The sequence below is a fragment of the Clytia hemisphaerica genome, unplaced genomic scaffold (genome assembly GCF_902728285.1).
Source record: "Clytia hemisphaerica strain Z4C2 unplaced genomic scaffold, Clytia hemisphaerica genome assembly, whole genome shotgun sequence".
Classification (NCBI taxonomy): domain Eukaryota; kingdom Metazoa; phylum Cnidaria; class Hydrozoa; order Leptothecata; family Clytiidae; genus Clytia; species Clytia hemisphaerica.
The window spans coordinates 248,233-273,590 of record NW_027104216.1 but is presented as its reverse complement, the minus strand read 5'-3'; the positions used below and the strand labels follow the sequence as shown (position 1 = coordinate 273,590).

Below are 25,358 nucleotides of genomic sequence, written 5' to 3'. Positions count from 1 at the left end.
TGGAGGACGGTAGAGTGACTAAAGCGATTAGGAATAACCCGCAGTTCTAACCCGCAAAATCGAGGACGGTAAAAGTGCTGATTTACCGTCCTCCTCAGCTGGTCAGGATCTAGTCAAATTAGAACCTTACCGTCTCCGTCCAAGAAAAATACACTTACATAAGCTCGGTAATGTGATAAAGAGGGGGTTTATCTAAAGAATCGTGCATTTACTAAAAATAGACAAAAAGAACAACAAATTTTATAAAGAAACGACAAATGTTCGAAAGCAGCAGGCGAGGCGACCTTCTTTTCGATGTGTTGTTCTGAGAGTATGTTTCAGCTAGAAATTTTGATCTGTTCTGATACGATCTTTGAAAATTAATCAGCTAGAAATAATGATGTGTTCTGACGAGACATGTGTATAATCAAGGTCATTGCATGTTGTTTTTTTATAAGCATACAAAAATCCGAAAACAGGCTCAGAGATGCTTAGGTCGAAAGCTTAATAAGGCTGAAAAATGCTTGAGGGGATGCTTAAATCTAAAGCATAAATTTAGGGAAATACCGAAAATCCGTAAAATTCCAGCCAAAAAAAGCCAAAATCAGGAAAAAAAAATTTTTTTCGTAGGCTCAAGTAATGCTTGCCATATGCTTAATTTTCCCCATATCTGAGCCTACATATGCTTGTAAGTACAATGCTTATAAAAAAAACATGTATAACGTGTTCTTGTTGTCTAGCTAACCATAGAAAGTTTCAGAGCAAATCTTTCGTGGAAAAAAAAAACAAATATCTTACAAGTATATCTTGATAAATGTTTTTCCTAGATTTTAGAACACATCCAACCATAAAGTAGTTTATGACTTAAGTGGATAAATTTTGGCGTGAGTTTGATTAGGCGAATGACCAAAATGCGATTTTTGGCGGGGATTGAATTTGGCGAATTTAGGAAAAAATCGCGAAATTCGCCAAATATAATTCCTGCCAAAATTTATCCACTTAAGGTAGTTTAGGGAGACAAATAGTGCGATAAAGTTTCCTGGAAATGAACACATCATTTGTATAAGAAAATTGAAGGTCATAACATGTGGTCTCCTAAGTATATAAGTAGATATTCTCAGAAAGCTAGACCGTGTTTGCTTATAATTAGATCTAATATTTGCTAAAAAAACAAATACCCCTTTTTTGACTCTAAGATGAAGAGTTTTGATGTAATATAAAAGATAACGAGCTACTCAAATAACAAATTGTTTGTAATACGACATAACATGTTAGCACAACTTTAATATGATATAGTGATAGAACTACTCAGAAATGAAAACAGAAATCAAAGAGAAATCAAAAGTCTGTCGAGAAAGAAACAGTCTAGATGTAAAAGAGGCGTAATCGAAAGTTTGTATAAAAATATTGCTGAGAAATGTAGATTCAGGAAAAATTTCACTTGTTGAGGAAAGATTATCTGAAAAATGAAAGTTGTGTGAAAAGCTGTTACTCAAAAATTTGTACAAAGTTTTAGATCGTTTTGTGTGAAAAAATGGGTAAATTTGCCATCTTGTTAAATTTGGTCATTTGTTTTGTTGTGTTTCAAAAGGTTTCATCGAAAAAAGGTAAGATTTGGAAAGTGAAAGTACAATTGAGCCAAACCTCTATAACTCGAACAAGAATTATGTTCCTTTCAGTTAACAATACCTTATAACCCTTACTCCATAACTCGAAAATTCCATACCTCGAACAAATTTGCGTTCACCGTGCGTGTTCGAGTTATGGAGACTCCACTGTAATGTTTTGATACCACCATAGTACAGGGTGTCCCTAATTAAAGTATCGAGTCGAAACACAACTATGAGTAGAAAGTTTTATGTGTGTGTTCACAAAATTGTATTTTAAGCTCTCCCTCTTTTTTCTTTGTCATTACGATTAATTTATACGTTGTAACTACCTTTTGTAATAAGCCTGTGTGATGGAGAACGTTCTTATATTTTAGCGATAACACACACAAACTTTTCTACTCAATCGCATGTTCAAACTCGATACTTTAATTAGGGACACCCTGTATAAGAAAGCCGCGGCTGGAACGAGTACATCTGAATTTCTGTTGTTCTATCTATGTCGTAAGAACGAATTTTTTCATGGTTCAGTGACAATTCCCATTGTCCATTTAATTTGACTTTTTACAACTCCCTCGTTAGACGTAATTTTGCTCATAAACACAAGTCCCTTGATAATTCACGCATTCATTAGATCAAAGTAAAAGAAAAGACTCTTGGTTTAAAAGTATTTGAAAGATCAATATGTGAGTGCTTTAAGTGGGGGGCGTACAGTTTTTCGGAATTGTGGAAATCGACACTTCGGAAATCAGGCAAAATTCCTTCGGTATTTCGGAATTCTGAAATTGTTTCGGTATCGGAAATCCAAGAATTTTTGCTTCGAAATTTCGGTATTATTTATCCCCTTTTTTCGGAATTCATACATGAAAAATCAAATTTGATGAAAATTTAGTCAAAACGAGGAAAAATACCCAAAAAATCGGTACTGGAATTGCAAGTATTTTTTACGGAATTTCGGAAATTTTGGCAAAATAATTCGGTATTTCGGAAATCGCAAACCCCGTACCCCCCCTTTAAGAACTTGAAAAAAATTAGGTGCCTCGAAATGCCTTCCTGATTATTCTGAAAAATTCTTACTGGTATTAGTAAATAAATATTCAAGCAGTATTCTGTGAAAATTTCATTTGAAAAACAACAGTATTGAGATGACAGCAAGCATTCAAAGTTTAACATTTGAAAATTAGTTCTTGTAATAAAATGTGCGTTATTTTGTCCAAAATTTATAAACATTTATTTGAAATCTTTAAAAATATACTCTAAACAAGCTAATTAGAGAGGACAGTGAGAAAAATTTAACACTTGAAAAGTAATTGGTCTTCAATTGAATGTTATGAACACTTTTAAAGTTAAGGATTTTGTTAGCTTCGACTTATAAACCACGGAGACACAGATAGAGCATCCATTAACGACAAAAACAATACCGTCATTATTCCAGCCGCGTTTTTCTTATACTATGATACCACTATATATATTGGGCTTATTCCTCTCGTTCAAAGATATATCAGATTAGATAGAATTGTAAATCTTATCTGAACCCAGTGGCGACCTGGCAGGGGGTGCAGGGTGTGCAATGAACCACCCAGAAAGATCTGAAAGGGGCACCAAAAGAGCTTTTCAAGGGGGCGCTAAAATTTTGTTGATGTTTTATTGGGCGATTTGGCGCCCTTCAACACGTTCATAGCGCCTTCTATAAGTATAATGTTAATTTTTTTCCCTGCGGCGCTTCATTTAATTTTACGTACTTGCATCCTTTCTTTTGAATTTTTTCAAAACTACTATCAACATTGAATCGAGAAAAGTCAAAGCAAGAGAAGTGTTGTGTATCCACCAGAGGTTAAAGAGGATGCCCACCCCCATAAATCAGAGATTACCAAAAAAGATTGAAACTTGTTGATGCTCGCTGTGGTTTTTGTGGCCTTACTCTTAGGTTCCAAATAAACGGGGGGGGGGGGGGTTCGAATAAACGGGGGGGGGGTTGGAAAGTTTTCTAGATTTTAATAAACGGGGGGACCTAATTGCCGGGGGGTGGAAATTGTACTTCTGAAACCCAAAAATAAGGTAAAAATAGGCTAAAATCAGGCTATTTAGAGCAAAATAAGGGGCCTTCTCTTTGACAGCTGAAAATATTCTTAGAGATTAATAAACCGGGGGGTCCTAATAAGGTCCGGGGGGGTTGGAAAATTTTCGAAAAATTAACAAGCGGGGGGGGCCCGTTTATTTGGAACCTAAGAGTATGCTGACTAAGTTTCTCCTTTTTAGAAGATCATTTGTTGTAGCTGTTTGACCTTTCTTACACCAAAATTATTTGTCTGCGGCATCAAAATTACGAAGAGCCCTGAGTCCTGCCAACTTTCGAATTTTTAGGGCCTCTTTCAGCCATTGATTTTTAATGGAGAGTATAGTAAGACCAGCGGCGCAAAAGTTTAAAGATAATCAGGTAATTTTTCTGATAAAGTTTTAGAAAATAAAAATATAGACCAAATCGACTTACTAGGTATAAAACTTCCATTTCAAGTATCAACAGCTCATGTTTTTTATTTGATGAGCTTTATTTTTGGTGGTAAATCTGTAAAAATTGGGGCATTTTAAAAATGTTGAAAAATTGAAAAATTTTCCTTGCTCAGAAAACTATGACATTTCATATTTTAACAAGGAAAAAGATTTCAAGTTATCATTACCACCACCTTCGTATAAATAAAAGTTTTTTAACTCAAAGATTCCGGGCGTTACTTTCAACTAGTCACTGCTCTTATACAGTTTAATTCTAATATTTTCACTTAATGATGGAGGGCGCAAATAAGGACAAAAAAACCAGGGGCGCCAATTTCAAAGTTTGAACCACCAAGCAAAATTAAGCCAGGTCGCTACTGGAACCACCGAAATCTAAAAAACCAAAGGTAATTTTAAAATGTCTTTAACGAACAAAGAGGTCGCGTTTGAAAATGTCAATAATGATGTTTCTTTATTCCAAAATGGTAGTCATACTAGCATTGCTAGATAAAAACATCTTTTATTTTCGCTTTTCTTCTTCGTGCTAGAATATTTTGGGAACGTTTTACAGTTGACTCTCGCTAATTCGACCTCGAACGGCTGGGGAATCTTATTTTTTCTAATTACAGAAAGATTTGAATTATAGAAAGTATATCAACCCTTTGTGCGCGCTGTTTTTTTTTTTTGAAAAAGTTGAAATTTTTCTAAATTTATTTTTTGAAATTCAAAAGTTTAAAGTGCAATAAAAGCTTGTAGCCTTAGCTGAAATAATCAGGAAAAAATAAGATCATCGTAAAAACATGGTAAGCCTGAGAATTGAATAAATAAACTAAATTTATCATAATTCCGTTAATACTTTTACTTCCCAACTTTAAATTTAGAGCAGATTGGTTTTACTCGAGGACCAATTTTTATAACCCGTGTATAATTTAAGTGAATTAATTTCAGGAACGCAAATAAAAACATTTAAGGCTAAAAAATTGCCCAAAAAATAAGCGCATACGGGCTCAGCCCAAAGACGCTCTAATGAAAACGTGTGCGCAGTTGAAGATTTACTGACAGCTATCTAATTTGAAAATAACCTCAAACATATTAATAACGTCGTCACAAAACTATAGCCTAAAAATCCTGAAACTTTTTAAAGGGTTGTCAAAACTGAACTCATATTTCTAATGACTTAAATTATCATGTATTAGCTTTGTCTGCCGTAAATCCGTAGATTTATCACAATAATTTTTTTATAAGAACAAAAGGTTTCCATATGCCAAAATATTAAAAACAATGTAACCACAGTTTTTAGGTTTTTAAAACTCAAAGATTAAGAATCCAAAGTCTTCACAAATCTGGATGTTCTTATAAAAAAGATATACTTCATTTTTAGTCACAATATGTCGAGGCAAAGAACAAAGCCTTGTATGTCAGGAAGGTACAGGCAGCCTTCTAATCAACAGTGCTGTCCTATTACGTGAATCCCGCACGGAATGTGGCGACCTATCTTCTTGGTTTATCTGGTGTCCGAAACAGGCTGTGTCCGAAAGGGTCAAAGAAATCTGCAATGGGAATAAACATTGTACGCTGATGAACGATCGAAGTTTTTTGAGATCTAATCAAATAGAAGATGAATGCGATTCCATCGATACACGATATTTGGAAATCGATTACCAATGCAGCGGAGGTAGGTAGTACAATATAAAAATCCAGGATACTAAGGCTCGAACACTCAAATTTCAGAAGCAGCCAGCGGAGAGATTTTTTAGAAATATGTGTTCTTGTCTTCTAGGAGACCAAATGCTATGTTCAATTTTTTATACTAATGACGTGTTCTAATTTCTAGGAAACTTTTATCGCTTATTTGTCTCGCTAAACTTATCACTATTTTATGGTTTGATGTGTTCTAAAATCTAGGTAAAACAGTTTGTCAAGGTAAACTAGTAAAATATTTGTTTTTCTCTGCGGAAGATTTTGTTCTGAAAATTTCTAGGGTTACTAGGCAACAAGATTACAACAATTTTCTCTTGATTATACCCATGTCTCCTTAAAAGATGTGTTTTGAAGCTTTCTAGGGTTACCTAGACAACAAGAACACGTTAGAAGAACTTGATTATACCCCTGTCTCGTTGATCAGAACAGATCAAAATTTCTAGCTGAAAAATGCTCTCAGAACACATCGGAATAAAAGGTCACCTTGCCGGCTGCTTTCGAAATTTGTCAATTTCTTTTCACTATCTCGTATAAAGTAAAAGCTTTATACATAATCTAACCATGGCAAACAGTAGTCCTTGAACCATTAAGGATAAAATATGGTATAATATCAGGTATGGTCAAAGCAAATTTTTCAGAAAATGACCCTAACCCTAACCCTAAACAACACCAGTCGTGACCCGAAAATTGGAGTTGCTTATTAATGGCCATATAGCGTCCATTTAGCGTTTACCTCTTTTACCTTCTTGCTTCTAGTTTATTCGGGGGGATGATTCAAACCCCCCTCTTGAGATCAAAAGACTAAAGTTTGGTTCTGCCACCTATCTAGTTGGTAATTTAGAAAACAGTCGACCAGAACGTTGAAATAAGACATCATAATCCCAAATTTTGGTGAATGGGTCAATGACTGAAAACCAGTCATTTTCACTCACCCATTTGATCAATTTATTGGCATCGGCAGAAAAACTATTTAAGCACTTAATCAAACGATGGGCTAACATATGGCTAAAATACATGAACGACAGACAATAAAACATGTATTTAACGCCAGTATAACTCCCATTAGTTTGTATCCACCGCCTTTTTTCTTGAAACCAGAAAAAGATAAATTTAAAAACTTACATTTTTGTGACATTTCAAGTATGTGTCTTTTTTTATTTCAATTCCAGAGCCTACAATACCACCAACTACAGTCCCTCCAGAAGGTAAATACTTTCTTTGTGTTTGTGCAAACTTCCATGATTCTATAAAAGAAAAGATCAAAAAAACTTTTACTTGTAACTATTACCGAGTTTATGTATCGGAGGATATCGAGGGCGACGGTAACTGAAATCAATACAAAACAAAGTCGATAGTTGATGTACTATATCGCCTTTGCTCATCTAAACAGACGACGGTATTTTGGTGTTTTTACCGTCTTCGAGCAAAGTGGACGGTGATTTTGGAGACATGTCAACTTTTCTTGATACCGCCCCCCTCGATTTATCTCGAATACATGAACTCGCTATTGATTTGTTTGAGGAGGTAAAAGGAATGGCATTTCTTGGCGAAAATTCGTTATTGACTATACACAAGACTTAAACACACGAAGGGGACAACAAGAAGTTTTATGCATTGAGTTTCAAGCCCGAAGGGCTAGAGGTGAAACTTTGGCCCTTCTCAGGCAAGAGAAAATAATGCTAATTATTTGCCATCCAAAACACGCATATAACGCGCATAGAACTGTAATCATGACGACGGATTGTATCTAGAAGTTCCTTTGTTTCTGGATGGAAATAGTCTCGCCTTTAGCCCTTCGGGCTTTGAAACTGAAAGGTTTCATGCTGAACATAAAGACGCAAAAGAAAGCGACTGGGTTCTAATGTTTATATTTGTGATTGACGTTTGTTTTGGTGTGATTGACACTTAATTTAGAAAATCAAAAGCTCCTTTCGTACTCATCCTAAATGTGATTTGTTTCTTTTTCAGAAAACAACATAACAATGATTCCTATAGCAAAAAAATCACGTATGTATTTATAAACCTAATACACCTTTTCGACCGTAGTCGCGTGGTCAGGTGCCACTTAATTATTTAATTATCCACCTTAACTCGATCTATTCCTTTTCGGACACATTTTTCTATTGTCTATAGGTGCGAAAAAAGGACTGGGACGGTTTTAGTGGGATAAAGTGGACAAAAAAATGCCCGCACGGCAATTGGTCAAAAAGGTGTATTGAGATAAAAAATTATATCGAAATCCCGTTGAATAGAAATTCTATGGTTCAAAAAGCTCGAAAAACTTTTTCCGTTAACTTTCAAGTGGGGATGAGGGTGAAATTGTAGGATATTTTTCCCACCAGGGAAGAAATTGTGGCCAGATTTTTCAGTGGGACTTGGGTCCCAGTGGGTCTGTGGCACAGGGGTATAATTGAAAAATCAATAACCAAGTTAGGACGTTTATTAGAGTGGGGCTTTCCATTGTCACTTCCCGAAAATTTCTAATCATTATATTTATTGCTCAAATGAACTCTCAACATTTTACGATAGAAACGATTTGCGAGTTGGACCATGGAGAAATTATGTGCCCTGGGACGACCAAGATAAATATCACCTCTGTCTTCTGGGGACGAAGGGAGAATGAAGAAATTTGCCAGTAAGTGAAACTCAAAAGGGTTGTTAAGGGGGTGTGATTCGGGGAGGGGGCACTCAAGGTAAGCTTGAGGGTACGTTTTTCAGGCCCAAGTAACCTGTCAGAGTTGAAAGTTTTTTTTGGCAAAATTTTGGAAAATCTGACCAATCTGTTTTTTTTTTCTACCACAAAGACAACCTTGTTCCCTCTGTGTATTACCAGCTTTTTCTATGCTTACTGATAGCGCTAGATAATACACTAGCATCGTCTGCTTTTCAAACGCGTACGATTACGTAATTCAAAACCAAAACGTCAGATTTCATTCGTTCTTCTATTTTTATGCAGTGTAACTTTGTAACGTCAGAAATATTTATGACGTATTGTTTTGAGAGGGTGAACTCGCATCAGCCTACACCAGGGTATTCTCTAGCGTCTATCACAGTAACGTAAATAAAGCACAGTAACGTAAATAAAGCCTGGAATACACAGGGACGAGGTTGCCATACAAGGAATTCTTTAAAAGTTGGCTCTCAAGGTATTTTCAATAATTGGAACCTTTGTTGTATGTAAAATAATCTTCATAGGGGAAAATAAAAAAATGTAGCGTTTCCGGAATGCAGGTGAAGGGAAAAAGGCTCTCATGCAGCCGGCCGAAAAAAAGTATTTTTTTGCTATTTTTGAAAACTTAAGATCATTGAAATAGAACTTTAACGATAACTTTTATGTACAAACAGTATGAAGTAAGCCCTGAATATTAATGTATCAACTACCTTATCGGCCAAAACTTAGTCGGCCTTAATTATTAGTCGACCCCTATTTTAGTCACATCGTCAAAATTTAGTCAGTAAGGGCCGACTAATAATTAAGACCGACTAAAAATCATATATTCGTAAATTCTTTGTTGAAGTAATACTGATATGAAAAGTGGGTTAAGGAAACCTTAATTCTAAACTTTTAATTTGGCCCGAATTTTTGGTCGGCCCAAATTTTAGTCGGCCCCAATTTTAGTCGGCCCAAATTTTTGGTCGGCCCTAATTTTAGTCACGAAGCCAAAATTTAGTCACTTAGGGTCGACTAAGTTTTGGCCGATAAGGTACTAACGAAAGTCTGCGGTCGGGTTAGAAAAAAATTTGTTTTACACCCGGCCGGTTTCCGGAAACACTACATTTTTTTTATTTTCGCCTAACATTCCATAGGTCAAACTATTACACGGATAAAGAGACAAGCATAAAGAAATGTGATTTCAACAATGAAGAGAAAAAAGCTGATCTCTTTCAATCAATGCAGAAACAATGCAATAACGAATCTAAATGTCAATTTTTCATTCCTAAATGGTATCTTGGAAATCCGTGTCCTGAGAGCGAAGTTGCAAAATACCTGGATATCAACTATGATTGTATGACAGATGGTGAGTGTCTTTTATATCCTGGGGGGTGGGGTACTTAGGTAAAATGGGTGTCTGAAAAAATAGTCTCTAAAACAGTCATAAAAATGTCAAAAAAGGGGCAATATCTTTGAAATTCAGGACCAATTTTCGAACTTTGACTCTGGCATACCCGTAACATTGGAAACCTAGTAAACCCCTGGCTTTCAAAAATTCTTTTGAGCGCTTACTTATCGGTATAACCCCAAAACTTTTTCATTCTTTGATAATTATTTTTGCTTGAAATTAAGCCATCTTAAGCAAAGATGTTTTAAAATTGTTTTCATATTTTCGCGTTTTATTTTCAAAGTTGAGGAAGCAATATGATTACATCAAAAATCTATTATCAAATTTTGTATAATATTGATACAAAACATTTTCAGCTTTAGAGAAAGTTATTTTTCTGAAAGTGAAATGCATAAAATAAGACTTTTTCATAAATTTATGAACAGCTAATTTAACATTCCAACAATAATAACCAGTAACTAATGCATGCTTCATTTTGACGCCGCTAACCATATTAAAAATCTGCTAATGATGAGAGTAGTAATTATTGAAGAAGTGGAAGATTAAGTTGGATTTCTTCCCTTCCTTTTTCTCATCACCATTTGAAAGATGGGAAAGTGACGACACATTCATGGTCCAGCACTCCAGTATCAACATCTTCAACTCATCCATTCTCGAGATATACGACAACTGTCACAACACAGAAAAGATCAAGTCAAACCAGGACATTAACGACAAGAACTACTCCTACAATGACTACAACCAGCACTGCAACATCGACAACGACCCCAACTACATCAACAACAAAGACCATTCCAACTACAACTACGACACAAACCAATCCCATCCCTACCACAACTACAACTACGACAACCCCTACTACGACTACGACAGCCCCTACCACGACATCGACTACCCCTACCACGACTACGACTACGACCACGACCACCCCTACCACGACAACTACAACGACCACCCCAACTACCACTACGACAACCCCTACCACGACAACGACTTCGACCACCCCTACCACGACAATGACAACGACCACCCCTACCACAACAACGACTACGACCACCCCAACTACCACTACGACAACCCCTACCACGACAACGACTTCGACCACCCCTATCACAACAAGGACAACGACCACCCCTACAACGACTTCAACCACCCCTACAATGACAACGACTACGACCACTCCTACCACAATAACGACAACGACTACTCCTACCACAACAACGACCCTAACCACCCCTACCACGACTATGACTACGACAACTCCTACCACGACTACGACTTCGACCACCCCTACCACAACAAGGACAACGACCACCCCTACAAAAACAACGACTACGACCACTCCTACCACAGCAACGACCAGTCCAACAACTACCTCTACCACAACAACGACCCTAACCACCCCTACCACAACAACTACAACAACCGCCCCAGTTTCAACCACGACCACAACTACAGCAAAGCGAACAACGAATCCTCCGGCCATCACAACACAATCACCAACAAGGCCGCCAGGTGAGGACCGTTGTTGAATCCAGCCAGTCATGGGAAGCGCTGTTCAACTAATCATCATAATATCAATAAATTTCATTAAATTCTCTCTGCCAAATCCTTTAATCGATTCTTTATCAGCTTTTTTCAGTTAAAACTTTATAACAGTAACAATTAATTTCAAAGTCATCAATAATAACTAGTAAGTAAGTTTGCGACCGCAGTCTCCCTTTTCGTATAGCTGTCTACCCGAAGGTAGGGGAGGGCGCCACTCCTTGCCCTGATTTCTCCACTTACCCTTGATCCGTCTCTTTAGTTGCTAAGCATCAAGTAGATAGGCATCAAGTACCATTTTGGGAATCGTTGGTATGACCCGGCTGGGGATCGAACCCACAACCTTGCGCACCGTAGCTGGATGCTCTACCTTCATGCTACGGTCGCTGAAGAAAACAGAAACTGATACCGTAGATTCCATATTATGAGTGGCGTAAAATTTTGTCTAAGCCGTGATGGATCTGAAAGAATTTAGAACCCCAAATTATCATTGAGAATATTGAGAAAAATCAGAATTTTTGCTCTCTTCCTGAATCAAAATTAATCATTTCTGTTGAATTCTACTTTGAAAAATCGTCAATTTTTCACACTTCTGGGGATAGCACAGCAGTTTCATCTTTTGGTCATTAAACATATTACCAAGCTGGCACATAACGTTGTTCCAATGTTCATCTAACGTTATATGGACGTTGTGAACGTTAGATGGACGTTGAAACAACGTTCTGTGCCAGCTGGGTTACCAGGATTAATTCGCGAACCCCCTTTTGGAAAAGTCTCAAAATTGACTAAAGTTGACTCTCGCTAATTCGAGCTCGAACGGGGAACATTGTTCGTTCGAATTACAGAAATATTCGAATTATAGAAAGTATATTAAGAGGGCTTATCCTTGACGGGGACTGGAAATTAGTTCGAATTATGGAAAGATTCTATTAATAGAAGTTCGAATAAGCGAGAGTCTATTGTACTTTAAACCTGACAACATCCGGTTTTGTACGACGAAAGATGTCATTTGTTTTTTTTTTATTAATCTACATTCTCAGATTGCGAATTTCTTTTTCAGATTTCAATCAAGTGTGTGATCAAGACACACGAGAAATAACATGTTATGATAATCAAGTCATTCAAATCGGACACGCTTTTTACGGACACGACCCAGTCAAACAAAACAATTGTAGCGTCTCTCAAGAAAAAGCACAATGTGGCCACGATGTGACAGCTCAATTAAATTTGATTTGCGGTGGAAGCCGTGGTTGCCAGGTATCAGCATTAACTGACCGCTTCCCAGCAACTGGATGTGGGGTTGATGTTAAACCATACGTTAGTTTCTCATACGTGTGTGTAAATAACAGTAAGTTTTATTAATGTTATTTTTAGTAAGGATATACCTTAAGTGAATTAGTATTGGCGGGGATTAAAATTTGGTGAATTTTTACAAAATTCGCTAAATTGAATACCTGCAAAAATTTCAAAAACCGATCACTCGCCAAATTAAATATTGAATATTATTTGAAAAATCACAAATTTTTAGCATATTTTTATAGTAAAATTTTCACCCATTTCAGTGTCTTGAAATTTTTAATTCGCCAAATTAAATCCCCGTCAAATTTTACGAATTTGATCTATCGCCAAATTTAATCCCCGCCAAAAATCGTATTTTGGCCAATCGCCAAATTAAATCCACACTAAAACTAATCCACTTAAGGTATATTTTGGAAGGAATAAAATTGGACGATATTGGCGATTTTAGATGAAATTCGACTGCTTAATCCCCCATAAATAATTACCCTTTGTCCGTAGAATTCATACATTTTCGTGTTTCTAATCCGCACTCCAGGCTTCCCAAATCGTCAAATTAAACCCCCCACCCACCAAATTTTACAAAGTTGTTCATTTGTCAAATTAAATAAGAGCACCCCCCCCCCCCTAAAAATTTTGTTCATTCAATGAATTAAATCCACGCCAAAGATAATCCGCTAAAAGATCTATCTTTGAGTTTAAGAATCTTTAACCTTTCCCAGGCAAGAAAAGGTTTTTTCCCATCCAGAACACGCCACAATCATGACGACGGATTAAATCAAGCGGTTCCTTTGTTTTTGAGGACTGTATTTTTCGAACTTTCGATCCGGCGTTTGTGTAAAAGCCAGGTGCGTGTGTTCTTGATGGGAAATTAAGTAGCTTCATTTCCCATCCAACAGTTTCTATACTCTAGCTCCTTCGGGGCTTTAAACTCAATGAGCTCTACCCCTTACTTCCCCTTACAAACTACACCTCAATGAAATGATTTTACTGGTAAACCCGGGCTAGGGTAGTTGGGCTAAAGTGTACCAGGTATGTGCAAGCTGTAAGGCTTTTCAAAACGATCATATTAATACAAAGCTATGTAATACCGTGAAAAGCACAGACCGAAATCATATATCGACGCTGTGTCGACCAATCCATATTCTATTCAGCGCGCAATCAACGAAGACAAAAGTAACCATGACCACCATCCAAGATCTTGGATGAAGTTCAAAGCTGATATTCTTATTCCCGTCGTTGAAAACACAACTCAAAAATGTTATCAGTGCTTTTTAAAAAGAGTCAGTGATAGAGAATCATAAAATAAAGTCTGTCTATTATTTCGACTCAATTTAAGTGACATTTCCATAATTAAAAGTTTAGTAATCAGGGCCGGCGAATCAATTTTGAAAGTGGAGGGGCCAAATAGTAAGTGTCTAAGGAGGCGCCACCATGGTCGGTTGATTTTTTTTCTTAGCAAAAAAGTGGGGGCCATGGCCCCCGGCCCCCCCCCCGCCCCCGCCCCCCCGTTTCGCCGGCCCTGGTAATTACTGTTATACATTTGGGGATCATATAAAAGATTTCTTTTGAAAGAAACTCATTTCAATTACACTTGGAGGTTTCTGGGGAATTCGTAAATAGTAAACTGCATACTGATACAGTCTGCTAGACATTAATATGGTAATATTTGCTCTTCATCTTTGATTTTTTTAAAGTGATTAGATTGACATATGTGCGATAAAATTTCTATTATTGGTCTACAGAGGTTGAAATATTCTCAACCTCTGATACCCAGGGTAGCTATGTAATGGTTACAAAAGCACTTTTAAAAGCACTACCTCAAGGTGTAATAAAATCATAAAAAAAAAAATTTTCCCTCTCAAAGGTCGCAATTTTTGAGTATTTTTGTCAAAACTTAGGCGAAAAGCAACCAAATCTTTGGTGGAAAGTGTCTATTTGCGTCCACGTAAGATTCTCTTTTAATAGGGTCGTTTCCCGCTCGAATATACTTACCCGCAAACCTAAATTAGCATCATAATTTAACGAAATAGTTATTTTTATATTTTCCATCTTTTAGCTAACAAGGCTGCACAACCAACAAAAATGACAATACCGAGCCCAGGACCGTCTGCTCAAGTCCTAACAAGTAAGTAAATACCCAGCAGGCATCACACAACGTTGTTTCAACGTTCATCTAACATTATATGGACGTTGTGAACGTTAGATAAACGTTAAAAGAACGTTGTGTACCAGCTGGGTATCACTCTTTTGTTTGTAAGAACAAGTAAATTTCAAATTTTTGTTTTGTGATAGAATGTTTTTTATAACTATACTAATTTGATTCTCCCTTTCTGTTCTTCCCTATTCGTACTAGGGGGGGGGGCTGTTTCTGCTCGGGGTGAAACTAATGTTAATAACTTTTGGCATGAAATTTTCTTTAACTTTAACTTTTATTTAGCTGCAAAAAAAATAAATTGACACCTAAAAATTTTCACACCTCGAGGCATGATAACATTTCTGACAGTAAGGTGTCATAAAAATTGACACATTTCCAATACAAATTTATTTTTTATGTTAAATGTAGCGTTTAAACCATAATTTATTGAATATTTAGGATAAAATAAGAATTTTAGACTCGGGGAACTTTTTTCTGAAGCCTTTGTTAGAATAAATTAGCTATTAAAAACAACAAAGGAAATTTTCGGTTTCTGCTCACTTTGGGAATGATGAATGACGTCATCAAAAAAAATTTTTGTCAAAAGTTACCTTATATGACAAGGATCTTGTGTGCCAAATTTCATCCAAAAAGACCCATCAGATCAAAGTTAAGGCGTAGTACATGAACAGCCCCCTCCCCTGGTTTTGAACCGCCCCTAAAAGCTTAGTATATGAATAGGGTTAAAATAAAGCTGATAATTATCAGATGGCTTGTGATTTTGAGAATGCCAAAGTATCTTTATCTCTCTTTTCCTTTGAAAGTTTTTTAAACTTGATTTTTTCGTTTTTTTAAGGTTAATGAAGTTAATGAGGATTGTTCTTAGTTCGTCCTTAAAAGGTTTTGTTTTTAAATAAGAATGACATTCGTTTGCTTACTCATAGACTAGCAAACTAGTCTGTTAATTAATCATGTCAGAGTGCGGGAACATAAAGGCAGCGGGCGTTTGCTAGAATAGGAGCTGCGTAGGAGAACGAGCAAAACTTGGTGAGAGCGACAAAATTTCTTCCTACGCTTACCTAACTCCTACACTCACCTTTCCCGCGTGATACCGTTCCAGCCCGGACTGGCGTGCCAGTCTAGCTTACTCATCAATTTCAATTTACAAGCTTTTTGATATTGAATTAACACGGTTGTGGAGCATGATTGATCAGACAGAAAAAAAAAGAGTAGCATTTTTTGCTTATATCAGCATAATTTAACAATAGGCAAACACTGTCCTGATATGAAACATGTGTCTGATATGAAACGGAAACGCTTTACGTAAAAACAAAACCTTTAAAAACTTCGACAATGATAAAAAATCGTGTTATGTAAAAAAAAAGTACACGCTTTTTTATATAAGAACAACCATATAAGAACATCCCAAGGCTTCAAAAATTTTGGATCTTCTTATAAAAAAACTTGTATAAACCTTTTTCCGTTTACAGAGAACTTATCAGCCGGCAAAGGCTCATTTATTGGATGTTTTACGGAAGGCACTGTTATATACGTCAAATCAGCATGGTTTGGTAATAAAACACTGAATTGTGGGAAAGATGTCCTGAAGACTGTAAAATATGACTGTGGAGGAGGTAAGTAAAACCCAACCTTATTTTCTTGTTCGTTTTAACGTTGAGAAATAGACGTTTTCTTTGGTTTTAGTGCTTTTTGGTCGCCTCATGCTCAGTGGAGGAGACCTTTAGTCTCGGACCAAAAAAGGGCAAGTTTAGTCGCCCGATTCGGAATCAAATGTTCGGGGAAGTGAAAACCAACAATGCTTTCTTGTTCGTTTAACGTTGTGAAATAGACGTTTTTCATTCTTCTTTTAAAACGGCAATTTCTCGATCATTGACAATACAGTAAACTTCTATTTTGTCTCCATCCTGACTGACTGAGGACGACGGTAAAATGTGTGGGTCAGAACTGCGGATTTTATACTAACAACGAGTGTTAGAGAGTTTATGTATGTGTGTTTTTTGCGACGAAGACGGTAAGCTTCTATTTTTGTCTCCATCCTGACTGACTGAGGACGACGGTAAAATTTGCGGGTCAGAACTGCGGGTTTTTCTCAATCGCTCCAGGTACTCCACCGTCCTCAAAAGTGCAAATACATAAACTCACTACTAGAGAGTCCGGTGGGTGTAAGATATTAACTCGTTACATGTCTGATTTTAGAGGCTTGAATTAGGCTTTAATCAATTATTCTTAAAACTTGGATCGGACCTTATCCAAAGCACAAAATATAGTTTTTCTATCTTCCCTAAGTTAAGGCAAATAAAGCTAAATAATACGCCATCTTTGTTAAAAATAAACCACCGCTCGGTACCGGTAATTTGTTCAGTCAAAAAAATATTTTGCATGGAAGGAAACGAGGAGACAAGAGAATGGTCTTGATTGAACAAATTCTTTAAAGATGACGCATAATCTTACTTCATTTGGGACGGAAAAGATCTAGTATTTTATATAGGTGTAACACAAAAGAGTCATCACATATGTAACCAAAGATCTAAACAAAAAATAACACATTTTCTCAAACATATTTTGACCTCATGTGTCTATACAAGTTCAGTGTTTTAAGATGTGATTAGACTAATACATATATAATTTTCATTTCAGGAACATTTTGTTCATTATCAGCTGATGCCGGAAAATATGGTCGTACAGACTGCAGCACTTCTGCAGAACTCAAGTTATCAATGGAATACCAATGCACTCCGAGTACGTATATAAACTTTCGTGCAATGGTTTCAAAGAAGAAATGAGAGAAATTTTGAGTTTTTGAGGTGATAAGGGGCGCCATTTTTGGCCTTTCAACTGCTGGTCTTTCAATAGGGGCGTCTGGGCCCTTCTCGGCGCCCCTTCTCAAAAGGGCTCCGCCGGTGGGGCCCTGCCAACCTACCCCCCTTTCTGCCACCACGCCACAATTACTGGGACAGCGATTACTTTAACCGGATTAATTTTCGCGAGATTAAATTTCGCAAGCTCAAAAATTCGCGAAATTTTTTGGATTCATTTTCGTGAATGAGACCTTTGAAAAATTTCGCGAATGAGCCTTTTCAAAAATTTCGCGTGGATTTAATTTTGCGAAGGGAAGAAATTAAAAAAAAAATTACTTCGGTCATCTTTACGATTTTCTTGAAACTTGACAATTTTGCTAAAAACAACTATGGTACAAAAATTACAATTCTTTCTCATCATCAAAATTTTCAAAAATATCAAATGCAGAGCGTTGCTTCTCTGGCAAAACCCACGCGTCCTCGTCGTCATCTTCGCCGTTATCTTCTCAAGAGAAGAAGTCCCAAAATGTGGAAAATGAGGAAAGTGATGTAGTCACAATAGATTAGATATTGTCAATTTTAAAGATGTATTATTCATATCATTGTGTCATAAAAGGAAAAAAAAGTGAACTAAGAAAAGCAAAATTTAAAAAAAACCTAGGTGGATTTATTTTCGCGAATGACCCCTTTGAAAAATTTCGCACGGATTTAATTTCGCGAACGAGCTATCCCAAACGATTTCGCGAGTTTTATTTTCGCGAAAATGGCGAAAATTCGCGAAACCGCGAAATTTAATTTCGCGAAAGTTAATCCGGTTAAAGTATGATTTTGGCATCCTATCCCGATACCTCAATCGCGCTCACACTAATCGGTCATTTTTGTAATAGTGATTTTGTAATTATTGACATTCTCTTCACAATACACACTCTTCAAATAGCCTTGTATTCAACTAAAGAGACGGAAAATCCCGAGAAAACGATAAATGTTTCAATATTTTTAACTTACAATTCATATCACATATTGCAGAACCTCCAGGGACTATTCCACCAATTCCTCAGCCTTTGGTTAACACTCCTACACATAGTAGGAATGTTCCAGCTGTCAACATCAATGATGCTGGTAAGTTGTGGTCTAAATCCTCATCTTCTTAAGCATCTGGAAATAAACCATAAAAGATGATATAATACTTTTTAGTTCTAAACCTTACTTTCTGTATATTGTGATGTAGAATCCTAGGTATAATATGTTTGAGAAAAACACTTGAAATTGATCACATTAAAAGGTATCCCTTCCCCAGTATCGATGCTGAGATCCCTTCAGCATTGCCAGTAAAGGAAAGAAGGGTGAAGCTAAGGTTGTTTTTTTGTCTCACCATTTAAGCCTCAGATTGTCGCTTTTCTTGGGTGTTCTTTCAGTCAATAGAATTGAAGTATTATAAATATTCAAAATTGAACATAAAATTTAATTATTTAACAGCCCAATGTGGTCGGCAGATGAGAGTTAGACAGCGACGGGTCATTCAACCTGCAGAGGCTAAAGCAGGGCGTTGGCCATGGCAAGTCGAGATCTACACATCGGCTAACAACCATATATGTGGTGGCGCTATGATTACTAACCGATGGCTACTCACCGCTGCACATTGCATTGATAAAAGCAATGTTGCTACAGCTAGTGAAAAATATTTTGTAGTCCTTGGAGAATTCAATAGGTGAGCAATTCTTAATAAAAAACACTTGCTTATTTTAACGAGGAGAAATTTGCTGATGGGGTAAATTTTCTTAGGATTAAATTTCGCGGGGACTTATTTTTTCAAATGAAGCCCTTTTAAAATTCGATCGGCACTTACAAATTGCTGTCATCAAGACAAAAGGTCCGATCTCATGAAAAAGGATTGGATCCCCTCACTATGAAAAAAGGGTCAAGCTCAAGATTTAAAGTTAGCCAAACAGAAAAATTCTCAGTTTTCTCAGACACTAATTTTGAGATTGGACCTTTTGCCTTGATGTCAGCGAAATGACAACGAAATCCGCAAAATTTGATTCCCGTGAAAATTTACCCCATCAAAGTACTCTAATAGAAGTTAAGTTGAGTTAAGGAAAGTGAAAGGTACAAAACGAAAGTGGTACCGTACACTTTTTTATAAGAATAAACGATATAACAACATAAAGCTTCAATGGCCTAAATGTTAAGAATAAGTTAAGAACTTTGCAGACTCTAAAACACTCGATTTCTTCAGAAATTGCACAATACAAAGATACTCTTAAAAAATGGTGAAAATAAGAGCAAGTCAAAAAGTTAAGGAAATCCAAAGGGTTAAAAAATATTGGATGTTCTTATAAAAAAAGAATCTTATCTTACCACATTTTGATCTGTATACAAAATCATCTAGATCCAGAAACGAAGGTCACGAATTCAAATACAACATACAACGTGTGATTCTACACCCTGGGTACGATCCTCAGACCCTCAATGCAATTCAACATGACAAAGATATCGCTCTAATGCAGCTGGATCAAAATGTGGAATTAACATCGTACATCGGAACAGTATGTGTTCCAAATACCCAAAACATTGACTATTGGGATAACTGCGTCTTGACAGGTAAGATTTATTTACAGTAACTTGAGAACATCCAAATAACGTCCAGATAATACAAATTACGTTTTATGGACGATAAAACAATCACGTATGTATGTTGCCAATCCCATTGTATCATTTTTCAAATTTGTTTTTATTTGTCTAAAATTAAAAAGAAAACAAACTCAACAATGTTTTTTTTCATAAGGGTACATGTACATTATAAGGCTCAATTTAAAACCAAGATTTTGGGTCTCTGTTTTGAGAGGAACATTTCGGAAATAAAAGGAACACAATATTTTGTTGTGATACCAGATAACACAAGATAGAGCTACTGTCTAATAGATGCTCTCGTCTGTTACAGTGATAGTAAAGGCGGGAAATTATGGCGGCATACGAAAAAGATTAGGGGGGAGAGTTTCGAAGAAGACTGGCAAACTCTACCGACTGTAAACTCTTTTCAGCAAAAAAACCGTTTGCGAATTACCTTCGGCTTTGGGCTTATTTCTTAGATAGTGATTTGTCTTAGACTATAGCATAGTTTACTCTGTCCCTGGCTGAAGCAAGATAATGGGGGGGGTTTCATGGTTGGCGGAGGAGCGGAATCGGCCCTTTTTTCGGACGGAGTGGTGGAATTTGGCGAAAATTTAGACGGAATTACGGAAATTGGGTTCTCTGACGGAGACGGAAAATTAGACAATTTTAGTGCGGAAAAACGGAATTTAGCAAAAAAATTTGCGGAATTTCGGAATTGGTAAAAGATATTCAAAATTTTGCGGAATTTTCGACAAAAATATTGAATTTCAAAGGAATTTTCGGTGACGGAATTTTGGTTCAATTTAAGACGGTTTGACGGAAATTGGAGAAAAAATTGGCGGAGTTGCGGAATCGGGTACCCCCTGAAACCCCCCCCCCCCCCGATAATGTGCCATCTTTATAAGTTTAGTGTCCTCAATTCTCGCCGTGTCAGTTGTTGTTATAATTAAACAGACTGCCGGCACGTGGTGAAGTTGCGGTCTACTACACTGTGATCTACTCAGCAAAGATGGCACATTATTTAGTGTTTATATAATATATCCGAGCATTATACGTAATCAATGCCCAGATGACACACAACACGTTGTTTCAACGTTTATCTAATGTTCATAACGTCCACATAACGTTAGATGAACGTTAAAACAACGTTGTGTGCCAGCTGGGTATGGGTCAAATCATCATCAATGCACTGAGCGAAATAAGAGATTATTTCCCATCCTGGAAATATCTTAAAATATGATATTTCCATATACATTTGTAAAATATGAAAATATAACTTTTTCTATATTTCCAAAGTTTAGGAAATATCATATTTCATGAAATTTCCAGGATTGAAAAATCTCTTATTTCGCCCAGTGATGGAATATTCCTCTACAAAAATAGTTGACCACTATCGATTAATAGTAGGTACTGTTAGGGTATCACTTCTGGTCAACAAATTTGATTGGGCAAGATTGAGAGACTGTTAGGAGATTACAATGATTCGATACATTCCACACAGTTTTAAATCTATTATTTCATTTTTAGGTTGGGGTAAACCAACATACCCAGGCAGCTCAGCGTACGTTTTACAACAAGGTTTACTTAACGTCGTTACGAATCAAGAATGTCAAAGAAAATTAAAAGAGGACTCGGTTGGAGAGCCTGGAGATGAGATTACGTCAAATATGATTTGTGGGGACGATAAAACAAAAAGTGGAGTCAGTGGTTGTCAAGGCGATTCAGGAGGACCGTTTGTTTGTCGACGTAAATCGGACAATAAATGGTATCTGAGAGGCTTGGTTAGCTGGGGATCTCAAAGGTATAAAATATGAAATTCGGCTTTTCCAGAAAAAAATGAATATGGGGGGATGAAGGATATAATATTTTTTGGAAATTAACCCCCGGTCATTGTGACTTTTGACCCCCGGACATCAAGTTTAAACCCCTGGATAAGCATTATTTGACCCACTGGACACTCAAAGCTACCCTCAAACTGAGCAAGGTTACCGAGAAGGCAGATTTTGCAGATTTTTCACTACCCCTGCCCCCCACCCCCTCGAAAATTCTATCCTCCACCTCCTTGTACGAACATTTCCTGGAAGAGCCCATTAACACTCCACAAACTAGCACGATTCTTATTTTTTCAAGAACACAACGGCGGATTTTTACCAATTCGTATTGAGATTGGAGCTTTAATAAGGTTTATTATCTGAAGGGGCGGGATAATACGTTCGAATTAAGAAAAATTCGAGTTATAGAGGGAAGGTCGAATTATGGAAGCTCTACTGTATAATATGTTAAAAGATGACTTGTGCTTTTTTATGGAAATTTAAGAAAAAAACTTTGACTGTACCAAAAGGCACAAAATTCGGAGAATAAAAGATTCAATGTCTTATCTTCATTTTCAAAAAAGTTTTCAATTTAATTAACCCAAATCATAGAAATATTTTTTGTGAGAAAATAATTTTTGAATCCGTTCCCGAAATAGTATTTTCATATTTATGATAATATGAAAAATCGCCCATGAGCTGAGGCTAAGTAAATTCACCCTTCTAATATTTATTTTTCTAGATGCGAGATAAAAGAGATGTATCAAGTGCTGACAAGAGTTTCTAGTTTTTATCAATGGATAACAAACAACATATAGGCCCATTTTAGAGGCTGTAATCTCCGAGTAAAGAACTTAATCGGAAAAACGACTTTATTTCTTGAATTACGTTATTTCAACGTTCATCTAACGTTATATGGGCGTTGTGAACATAGGATAAACGTTGAAACGACGTTGTGTGCCAGCTGGGTAGGTGGCTTCAAAGTTACATCTGACTAAACGCCGGTTATACCAAATATGAAGTTACTTGCATCATTTTTTCTTTTTTATTTTTTTATCTTCACTTTCGAAAATATTTTGAATTTTTTTTAAGTTTGTTTCAGAGCTAACTAACAAAAAGTTTAAACAGACATTCTTCTTTTGAATGATTAGATATCTAAAATGTGTCTGAAAAAAAAAACAGAACAAATTTCAAACCGCATAGGGTTTTTTCATGTATGGTTGAGTTACCGTTGAATTTCCGCCATTATGGAAGCAAACGTTCGAATTACGTAAAGGGTCGACACTACAGAAATTTCGTCGGTCAAATATAATTTTCGGCCAAAATAATCCGTCACTCGGCAAAATAAAATGTTGTCACCAAGCGACTTTTTTCGTCACTTTTTGTCGACGATCTACCACTAAGGTAGGTTGCATTTCAGGCGTTTTTCAGGATAATTCTTAATTAGTGGACACCGTCGGGGAATAGGTTTAGTGTCTGCTAATTAGAAGTGTCCGCCTTTAGGAAACTTTTATGAGGATTTGACTAGGAAATGGCCGGGGAAAATAAAATTGTCCGCTAATCAGAGGTGTCCGCCTTTTAGAGTGTCCGTTAATTGAAGGTTATACTGTAAACATTTTTTCTAGACTTTGTAGAGATATTTTTAATTTTCATTTGTGATTTCCTGCATATGAGTTTATTGTAGGAAACTGTCTTTGGGGTATGATTAAAAAGTTTAGATTTTAAAACATTTATAGAGTATTTTTTTTGTTGTGCATAGTAAAGAAATTTATGTATAATTTTTAAAGAAACGTGCATTTTCATCAAAACTCGTTTGGAAAATTCATTAGTATTGTTTACATAGTGTTCCCGTTTCATATCAGACACATATTTCATACCGGGACAGTGTCTGTCTATTGTTATATTATGCTGATATAAGCAAAAAGTTTTCTTTTCCTCTTTCTGACCATTCTTGCTCCACATCCGTGTCAACCAAATGTGAAAAATCTTGTGAATTAAAAGTGATGAGTAAGCAAACGATATCACTCTTATTTAAAAACAACCTAATTTTTGGCGGAAACCTTTAAAGTTTTGCTTCAAAAACTCAAAGATAACAAACAAGTGAATTTTGATTTGAGAATCAGAGAGATAATAAGGTCACACAATTCGTTCATCTACAATCTCCCTCGAAATATATTGAGATTTTAGTGTATTTTAACGTTTTTCAGAATTTAAAGTTCGGGCGAGAATTGCTATTTTAGCACTTTCACTTTCTTCCATTGAATATTTCGATTTTAGAGGGGTTTGGTGGCTTCTAGGCTATATTCCAAGCCTCATTCGAGCAAATTTGAGCTTTTAAATCCTGAGATCCTAAGCTCCTAAGTCTTAAGTCTCATGTTAAAACTCAGAGTTAAAACTCTACTTTCCAACTGAAGTTTAAGGCGCTTAAAAATCAATTGTGGTGTTCAAAATTACACCGGGAACTCCCCTTTGTCTCAAATATTTCTTGAAGGATTGTAGCAGCTTTCTTGACTATTAGATACACGATAATATGATTGAACACGCGAACCTTGTTCTCAGTCCCTTTTTAACGATCTAAATGCTTGAGAAAAACGTGTCTGTTCATGATAAAACACTCTTTAGGCTTTCATTTTTTGACTTTCTTGTGGAAACTATGCTAATGAAATTTCACGGTCAAAATGTATCAAAAGGTCTGTTTTTACGTATATCCAACAGAGAACAGTTATGGGGGGCAATTACTTCTGATTACCCGTGATTTATTTCGAGGGCCTATTTGTCTAATACACTTTTTTTAATAGGCAACCAAGTTGCCAAGGCTCAAGTCCTGAAATTAGCCAAAAAAAAATTCACTATCTCTAGATAATCTAATCATGGTCAACAATAGCCATTGATCCAATGAGCATAAATATGGTATAATATCAGGGGTGGTCAAAACGAATTTTTCAGAAAATGAGCTGGAATGCTAAGCAAACCGAAGTTGCTTATAAAAAAAACTGTGTACCGTACTGTACTTATCTATAAAATTACATATTATCAATGATAATAGACGATATCGGCTTTCCGAATTCTCCCCGAATGATTACCCATGATGCATTGTTAGGGTTAGGGTTATCGTCCGTGAATTTTTTTGCACAATGCATCATGGGTAATCATTCGGGGAGAATTCGGTTAAGCCGATATCGTCTATTGTGTTGTTTACAGCTCATGAGACATTTTGAATTTCAAGTACTTTTGTTTTAGAGTTAATGCTTGCCTTTTGGGAATTCAAATTGGATTAAATATATAATTTCATAGCAATG

General features: G+C 36.4%; 1 protein-coding gene across 2 annotated transcripts; it reads left to right on the top strand.

Moving 5' to 3' along the window:
• The first annotated feature begins 1,295 nt into the window (after positions 1 to 1,295).
• Positions 1,296 to 23,884, top strand: LOC136815749 (uncharacterized). 2 transcript variants are annotated; one of them, XM_067072199.1, is made up of 16 exons: positions 1,342 to 1,586; positions 5,458 to 5,751; positions 6,947 to 6,982; positions 7,746 to 7,784; positions 8,307 to 8,412; positions 9,585 to 9,796; positions 10,427 to 11,353; positions 12,444 to 12,731; positions 14,739 to 14,807; positions 16,307 to 16,450; positions 17,475 to 17,576; positions 18,662 to 18,754; positions 19,112 to 19,343; positions 20,025 to 20,236; positions 21,776 to 22,049; positions 22,802 to 23,884. In XM_067072199.1, the coding sequence occupies exons 1-16, from the start codon at positions 1,514 to 1,516 to the stop codon at positions 22,875 to 22,877; spliced, it is 3,177 nt and encodes a 1,058-aa protein (XP_066928300.1). In that variant the 5' UTR covers positions 1,342 to 1,513; the 3' UTR covers positions 22,878 to 23,884. The 2 variants fall into 2 exon arrangements, with proteins under 2 accessions (XP_066928301.1, XP_066928300.1); XM_067072200.1 differs by lacking the exon at positions 10,427 to 11,353 and having other exon boundaries at positions 1,296 to 1,586.
• The last annotated feature ends 1,474 nt before the right edge of the window (positions 23,885 to 25,358 follow it).